The 8,910-nt window shown below is 36.9% G+C and overlaps 1 protein-coding gene across 1 annotated transcript in view; it reads left to right on the top strand.

Annotated features, from left to right (window-relative positions):
* SEC24A (SEC24 homolog A, COPII coat complex component) overlaps positions 1-8,488 on the top strand; it is a 48,587-nt gene extending 40,099 nt beyond the window's left edge. The window contains exons 16-23 of the mRNA XM_019506274.1: positions 784-957; positions 1,483-1,593; positions 1,892-2,067; positions 2,667-2,804; positions 3,836-3,940; positions 4,105-4,197; positions 4,744-4,847; positions 5,265-8,488. Coding sequence (XP_019361819.1) covers positions 784-957; positions 1,483-1,593; positions 1,892-2,067; positions 2,667-2,804; positions 3,836-3,940; positions 4,105-4,197; positions 4,744-4,847; positions 5,265-5,379 — 1,016 coding nt within the window. The 3' untranslated portion in view covers positions 5,380-8,488. The remainder of the gene's footprint in view (positions 1-783; positions 958-1,482; positions 1,594-1,891; positions 2,068-2,666; positions 2,805-3,835; positions 3,941-4,104; positions 4,198-4,743; positions 4,848-5,264) is intronic.
* Positions 8,489-8,910: the final 422 nt, after the last annotated feature.

Genomic DNA, 8,910 nt, shown 5'->3' with positions numbered 1-8,910 from the left:
CACACACACACACACACAAAAACACACACACACACACACACACACACACACCTGATTTCAGATTATTTTTTAAATGTACAGACTACTTCCCTATCAGTAAAAACTCGTGCTAACAACCAAATAGTTTTTCCCTTGCCAGAACTAGAAATCAGCACTTAGTTGCCATGAGCTTCCATGTGGTTCTCACAAAGGACTATAACTTAATATATCTGCTACATGGAACATTTTTCTGCAACTGCATTCTGCCCTGTAGTTAAGCCAGAGGCTTGTCTATTGGTATCTTCATGAGATGAAGGGGGAATTTCCTACTGTCTTGTTCAGTTTGTAATTTTGATAAGAGGTACAGCTTTCTAGTACTGACTCTGACAAGGTTATTGCACTTTTATATTTAGTCTCATCATTTACATCTGTCAACTTTTCAGACTTAAACTACTGGTTTGAAAAAGTAGTGCTTTATATAGCAAGGGAATTTTTCATAATACGTTCTCTTAAATGATTTGTCATACCACGTATTCTACATTAGAAATATCTGGAAATTCTGAGTTGCATTGCTGTGAGGCTAATCTTCATGCTGGCTTGTGTTGTGAATTTTCAGTAACCACCACCTTTTCTGCAAATTATTGTTCAGCCTGCAGTATTTTCATTTGCTAAATGATGCCAAATTTGGAAAAAGGTGGTATGTCAGCAAGCTAGAAGGGAATGCAAATATGTAATCAGTTAATTGTTTATATTTGATTCTAAAACTACCACTAACCAAATGGGTTTGTTTTTTTTCTTTCCTAGGTCTGTCCATCCACACCTTCCACGGAAACTTCTTTGTACGATCCACAGACTTGTTGTCCTTACCCAACGTGAACCCAGATGCAGGGTACGCTGTACAGATGTCAGTGGAGGAGAGTCTTACTGATATGCAGGTTGTTTCTTTCCAGTCAGCACTTCTGTACACTTCCAGCAAAGGTAAGAAACATCAACAGCATCATCTAGGTCTGTGGTGTAATACGCTAGATGCCATGTGGGCAAGATCTTGAATTGTAACTTAGTTTACTCTTTAGGTAGCTGCAGGTGAATGTTCATGGTGTCCAGTAAGCTGGCAAGGATTTAAAAGTGAGAATACTGACAAAGTAGTTGTATAAGCTGCTGTGCGGTGGCATTATTACATTTTCACTTTACGGGTTAACCTGCATGCTAGAAAACTTGCTCTTATCTAGAAATGTGCTGTTTTGAGCTAAGAGATTGGCCTGAGTTCTCAATTTGCCACTTAAGATCTGTAAAGTTTCAGATACTTCAGTTGTAGTAGGTATTTTTCTGGGATACAAACCAGTTGCTTTTGGTAACTTGGACATTAATTTAAAAATCAAAATTGCTGGAAATACTAGTGTCCAGACTTCATTGTTGCCCTGTACGCACCAGTTTTTTTAAATGTTGCCTTGGTGGTGGGGGAGATGCCGTTTGAAGACTACACAGTTTCTTTTCTCTTCGTAGGTGAAAGAAGGATTCGTGTCCACACTATGTGTTTACCAGTTGTAACAACACTGAGTGATGTCTACCTAGGGGCTGATGTGCAAGCTATTACAGGGCTGTTGGCTAATATGGGTAAGTGGTGAATGTGCTGTTTGAATGCGTAGATTTTAAATGTTATGTATCAGTAGAACCTACTGATTGGCTGAGTGTCTTACAGCAATTGGAGCAGCAAATCAGACTCTTGGCTTTTCTTCTAAGCTTCATTGATGTCACTATCCCTCTTGTTAGTTGGGTGAAGCCCCATGCTTGTGAGAACATTAAGATCCTAAGATGAAGAGCTAAGCAAGTGCAGATATCTTAAGTTAATAGTTCTTAGTAGAGAAATGAGAGAACTTGCCATTAATCTTCTATATCTGCTGTTTATTTTTAGCTGTGGACCGGTCAGTTTCTGCTAGTTTGAGCGATGCTCGGGATGCCTTGGTGAATGCTGTAATTGATTCCCTATCTGCTTATCGGTCTTCAGTCCTAAGCGTTCAGCAGCCTGGTCTCATGGCTCCCTTTTCTCTGCGACTCTTTCCACTTTATGTGCTGGCTCTCTTAAAACAGGTAAGAAGAAAATAAACTTTCCAAAGGCTGAGTTAGTTGTTAGGCATCCACCCAAATTAAGTGTCCTTGTGAGACATAGTGATATTTTCTGTGCAAGAGCTTCTGTGAGTCTGTGTAGTACCATTGCCTTTTGAGTCGGAACACCCCCCTTAGAAGCTGTGTAGTAGAGTTAAATATGGTTGCTCTTAAAAACAAAAAAAAAAAGATACATTTTTAAACTAATTGGTTAGCAGATGTTTAATGAATTTATACCTCCCTCTGACTCCACTCTCTAGCTCTTTAGAAATCATTCCACTACTAATTGTTGGCACCAGAAGTTCACTAAGCAATTAGTTATGAATTTCACAGGTATAATTTAAGAAACATGATTTGCACATAAGTTAGGTGGGATTGCTCACAAAGTTTTTATAATGATATATTTAGGTGAATTCTCAAGGTAGAATTTTTATGGGACTCTTAAAATATTTAAATGTACCAAATCAAAATCAGATGCAACTATGTATAAATTTCATATTTAAATGTGGTACTCTACCTAGTGCCTCCTGTTGGCTGGAAATTAATAGCAGGTTAAATACTTAAAATATTGGTTTTGTTCATAGAAAGCATTCCAAACTGGAACGACAACCCGTTTAGACGAACGCATTTTTACTATGTGTCAAGTGAAGAACCAGCCCCTAATTTACCTCATGCTCATGACCCATCCCAGTCTGTACAGAATTGACAATCTCACGGATGAGGTATGTTCTTTTGTTTGTTTTATTTTTTTCCCCCCAGTATGCTTGTTGCTTGGTTTCTCAGATCATTTATTAGAAACAAAGAATTGTAATAATTTTCTAGGTATACAGTCATCTCTCAGGATATTCTAGAGTTGGATTTTGTTCCAAAGATCCGTTGAGGCAATCTATCAAAAGAAATGTGATGTTCTGATTCTTTGGCATTTAAGTTGAAGGCCTAAGATATGAATTGTGCATAAAGGCAGCAGCATTAAAGCTGTGTTCCATAGCATCTGAGTCTTGTTCCAAATATCAAAGGTGTAGCCTGTCATTTAAATAAGTGGGAAAGTGGCAGGAGAGCATTGGAGAGCAAATCAGGCTAACTGGAAGTTCATGAACACGTTATGAATACAGTACATAGTCCCCTTCTTGAGACAGTCATATGGCTTTTGAGCAGTTCCCTCTTGTCTTTCCCCAACTGTTTCTTGCAATTTATATTGATGAGCTCTGGACAGGATGTGTGATCCAGTTGGTAGGGTGGGAATTCCTGTAGCTGGAGAGTTCAGGTGAAAGATATTGGAGACTAGCACTTTGAAAATATAATTGGGTTCTTATTCAGAAATCTTTTGAACTATATGCTGCATCTCATAAAAGGAGATGTTACAGCAGCGATGCTTTCTATGCAGTTCTTGAACAGCTGCTTTTTAAGAAGTCTTGCCAGTAGTTCTGTGAACAAATATAAATATGTATACTTATTGCAGGTGACAGACCTGTTCTCTAGACCACTGCTTCCAAGCCTGTTGACTTCTGAAAATAAAACGTATGAAACTTTCAGAAGGGAAATCAATCTGTCTGGACAAAACAGATGCTTTTTTTAAAAAGTATGGCTAAATTTGAATGTTTGGGATAGACGTATTATGCACTTGAGGGGTAAAACATGGCTCTGATAGTTATCTTTTCTATCTAATGGAAGTGTATATTCCTTTTGTTTCTCTGTCCTTGTTTCTCATCTATGTATGTAGATGCACGCTGATGTGATACGTTTTTCTCTTTAGGGAGCCCTCAACATCAATGATAGAACCATACCTCAGCCACCCATCCTTCAATTGTCTGTGGAAAAGTTGAGTAGGGATGGTGCTTACCTTATGGATGCTGGCTCTGTAAGTTGTTTGCTTTGGGAATTTTAACAACTTTTATCTGAAAGTGTTTAAGTGTGACCCGGGTTCTTTTTGAAGACTCCTGAGCATTTGAAATATTTAGGAAACCTATGAAGATATGCATGTTGCAGTTTTTAATGCTGTGATTTTTGGGCCATCTCTTTCAGGTGATGTTTATGTGGATTGGAAAGAACTGTGGACAGAATTTTATTAACCAAGTCTTTGGGGTTCCAAATTATGCATCTGTACCACAGAATATGGTGAGTACTTTGGTGTAAATTTGACTCAAACATCAAAATAACATCTTAAATAATATAAGTAAAATGTCGTCATGCTCATTGCAGTGGTCTGCATGGTCAAGCCAAATTCAATTCAGGTTTTGGAAGAAATTCAGTTCTTCCATTCTGCTTCTCTTTTGGAGTTCCATGTTTTAAAATGTTAACCTGGGGTTCTCATCATGAAGTTGCAAATAAGTGAAGCTGGTATTCGTTGACTAATGCAGGCAAAGTTTGTGGGTGCAGACTAAGCCCTTTAGTTTTTGGTGGGAGTTTTTAATATCACTCTCCTGTACCTCAAGTGAAGGTGAGGTGGTCCTCCCAGTTGTGGCAGCTGAGAGTTTGGCACAATTTGATAGGTTGCTCAAGGATGGCCAGTGACCACAATCACTGTGATGTATAGAACAGCTTCATGTTAACTTGCCTACTTTGCCTGATTTAAGATGGTGGTTGATTTATTTTATTAATGCTAAATTTACTTCTCCTAAAAACACATTCTAATGTAGCTTAATAATAATCTTTGTCTAATAGACGTACCTTCCAGAACTTGATACAGCTGAATCTACCAGAATAATAGCTTTCATCTCCTGGCTGAGAGAGCAGAGGCCATTTTTTCCTATATTGTATATAATAAGGTAAGTAAGAAGTGTTCTGTTAAGTCCTTTTATTGAAGTATGAAAGGTCACATGCTGGCTGCTTTAGTGACCTATTTAGCCACCATATGCTGCACATTTGAGGCCAAATGTTTGAGACACTAGTGTGACTGCCCATAGTCTCTTGTTTCTTAATCACTTTTATAGTTGTGAAGAATGAGAAGTAGCCAGGGTTAACTTGAGTAAATCAACTGATAGTAAATTGAACTAATTGGTGGTTTTCCAGTATATTGAGTTGCAAATGATTGATTGCAAGGTCTTTAGCTGCTGCGTTTTTTTTTTACTGGTTTGTGTGCTTAGTAAATCTTTCAAAATGTTGCAGTTTATCTTAGCGTTTTAAACAACTGGTGCTATAGACCATACCTATCTTATTACTCATGTTTTATTTCTGTTTTAAAGGGATGAAAGTCCACTGAAACCAAGTTTCCTACAGAATATGATAGAAGACAGAACAGAATCTGCCTTATCATACTATGAGTTCCTTCTGCACATACAGCAGCAAGTGAATAAATGAACCACTGGGTTGTATGGCTCACTTGCTTGAGGAAAGTTTTTTCTGCAGTAAAGAACACTTGCGCTTTTAATATCTTCTTTAAATTTGTGGCCTGATGCAGTTGATGAGAAGTTCTCACTGTGATTTCAACCAAGTAAAGCAAATAAAGGACCACAACTAAGAATCAAATGTGCAACTACATAATAATAGTACTTCTTAAAATTGAAATATGTGAACTGGTTGGGCACCTTTAATTTGCTGCCAATTATGTTTTTACTGTAAGTAGTTGCAGCATGAATACATTTACAGAGGCAATATTGAAGAGGTGAAATACATTTTGTAAAATAAAGAGTTCTTTGTTGTTCAGAATGTATATTTCTGTAAGTTGTTTTGCTTTTCTGTTTGTTTTTTGCTGCTAGATATAAAACCTCACAATACTGATTGATTTGCAGGGAAATTCTTATACAGTATAGCCACTGATTTAACAATTGAGCATTACTTTTTAAAAGCAACCTGGTATACTGAAAGTAGCAATGAATTCATTGTGAAGTGAACAAATGTTCCTGAAATTTAGAATTCAGTGTTTAGAAATGTGGTGTTTAAGACTGAAAGTAAGCTTAAACTGCCATGTTGGATGGAGAGACTATGAAGTAGTTAATTTTAAAAGCTTTTAAATGCATCAGTATTGTAGTTGAAAGCAGGCCTAATGTACTGAGTACAATGAAGACTAATCAAGTGGTTTGATTCAGCAGCAAAAATGGGCTGAGACTGACAGTAAGCTTTTTTTTTCTATTTAAAGTGAGTTTTTAGGTCTTACCTTGATAAATGGCAGTAAAGGGGGGAACAGAAACAAAGGACTAAAGCCACCCTGGATTTTCCTGTGAATTGTGTTATCACAAATTTTAACCTAATTTAGGTTAACTTCCATGTGAAGTCCATAAAATGGAACTGTTTTGTGAAATGAGGCTGGTGGTACTTGGCTTTATCTGTTCTTGTGAGAGGACACTGAAAACTTTCACATTTAAAAAAGATTCCAAACAAGTAACAATTTTACCTCTGAAAGAAATACAAACCATATTGTTAGGAAGATTTTTATGGTTTTTGAACACATTTTACAATTCTGAACCTATGGAAAAGCCTAGTCTCAAAGCTATTGTGCAGACAGAATACCTATATTAATTTCATTAACAGACCTCTCCATGTACAACAAACGAAACATGAAAAACAGGAGTCAGAAGTTGATTTACATACGTAAAGCTTGGGGAGTACGGTGCGTTGATATAAAACTTTGATCTGGGGAATACTGTCATAAACAGATTGACTACTTGTGTTGCTAGCACATTTACTGTCCCTTCTGTATCCATACCATGAAAGGCCTGTGATGTAGTAAACTTCCTTCTTATTTTGCTTTTAGTTCATGTAAATGCTGATATACTTAATTCAGTCTTGCAAAAATCTACTTGCTGGAGCAAGTAACTTCATTGAGTAAAATATTATTTGTCTTAAAGGTGGGCAAGTAGATATTGTGCCTAGGCTAGTAAATTCATATGGATTTTACAAAGCTGATTTTACAGTACTTGGTAGAGTTGGTTTTTGCAGCCATTTTCAGGCTCCAGCTATACTTGACTGACAGGAGTTGCCTTAATGCAGGGGAGAAGCAGGTGGTTCTTGAAAGAGAAACTGCTCTTGCCGTTTGAGCACAAACAAAATCCAAGTTTTGTACAGTTTTCTCAGACAGCATTTCTGAAGAGACCTCCTTCTCCCAAAACTGTTAGGAGCATCCAGCCTGCTGTCTGCATAGCTAGTGGAAGTGGCTCGTCCCCCCTCTCCTGCCCGCCCTTGCTTATAGGTACATAAGCTTTTTCCAGTCCAAGTGAAAATATCATGAGTATGTTGGGGGGAGGGGAAATGAGTGGAAGGACATTGTTAGCATTCAGTTAAATGATTTGGGTTAGTTCTGGTCCAGTCATGTCTAATATCTTAGCTTAAATGAGAATTTCATTTATGCAGCTATATCTTTATTTAAAATGGCAAATGGCTTCAAGGCGTATGATCATGAGATTTGTATGCACTTGGATGCTGGAAATTATTCTTGTGCTGAACACGCCAAAAGCCCGTGCACCTTTTTGTCACGATATGGTTTATTGTTATATCCCATCATTTGAGTTTTAAGTATGGTGCCTGCTTCTGAGATTGGTTTCACTTGCTTTATGTACACAAGGATAATGGCTGAATAAATAAATCAGTTAGTGGCATACTAACGATTTTGAATTGGGTTCCCTAATGTTTGGGTTTTTTTCCTGTATAATTTATGAACACTAAGCCAATGAACCCTTTTGGAGTAGAGTGCTTTCGTTCATCCTGGGAGATTATGCACTATTGAACATTGTTAGTTGTATTTCTTGCAGTGGACAACAACCTGGTGTGTTGATTACATTTTTACAGCATCACAAAGCAGACCAGTGTGTAAAATATTGTCACTAATTCCAAATGACAAGGATAATATAAGACTTTCCACTGCTTTAAACAGGCAAAGGTGGCCCTGATATTTAGCATTACAATCCTACTATGGCAAATGTACTCTATTTTTCTAGTTTCTCAGATTTTTTAAACTATTTCTGTATTTGACATAATGTTAAATTCAGTCCACATCAATACCATCCACTATAATTTGCATATGTTACCTTTTTTAATTTAATATATTGGAGTCTGAGTCAAAATAGACTGTTTTGCAATAACTAGAATAAGATTTACATCTTTTATTTAGAGTTAATTTCTTAACAATCTAATCAAAAATGCAGAACAGCTGTGACATAAGGGACCATTTAATGTGATTCTAATATTCTGTTTACTATTATGGATGTAATACTTAGTAAATTTAATTTTGTAAGTAGTGTATAATATTGTAATATTAAACCTTTGTTTTCTGCAACTCAGACATTAATCTTGCGTGAAGTTACAAATCTTGCCCCTTATGAATCTGAGACAGGATTTACTTGTCCTCCTTTTTACAGTTTGTAATTTTCACTGTTTTATTCCTGTAAAAAGTCATTTGTAACACATGCAAATGCTTATTTTATCTGTGCTAATTTATCAGATTTAGCTACTCAATAAAATCAATTGAAAGAACTCACATAAGTTCCTCAGTTCTTTTTATAAATGGAAATAAGATATTACATTTGACCAACTGCAAGCTGAAATTCTTATTGGCTGTCCCTCATTCACCATTAATAATATATAGCTAAGAGTAAAGCATTGTGGGGCACTTTACACTTGGGGAGACAATGCATTTTTAGTTAACTAAGAAACATTTCACTTGCTACTAAGGTGTTTTGTTTTGTTTTTTTTATCCCAGTGCATATTTGCATAGGTGGGGAACAGCAGAGCGCTGTCATTCACTCCTGTCCAGGGCATGTTTTGTCCATGAAGTCCAGCCTAATTGTGTCAGAGTACAATGTCCTGCCATCTAGTTGTGGGAGGCCCTACAGGCCAGGCTGATCTTGGTTAGTTTTTCACATGAGTTTCTTCTGGGGGGGCGGCTGGGGAAGGTGT

Source organism: Gavialis gangeticus, unplaced genomic scaffold (genome assembly GCF_001723915.1).
Source record: "Gavialis gangeticus isolate Ggan-Ray unplaced genomic scaffold, GavGan_comp1, whole genome shotgun sequence".
NCBI lineage: Eukaryota > Metazoa > Chordata > Crocodylia > Gavialidae > Gavialis > Gavialis gangeticus.
This window is presented reverse-complemented; position numbering and strand designations above follow the sequence as displayed.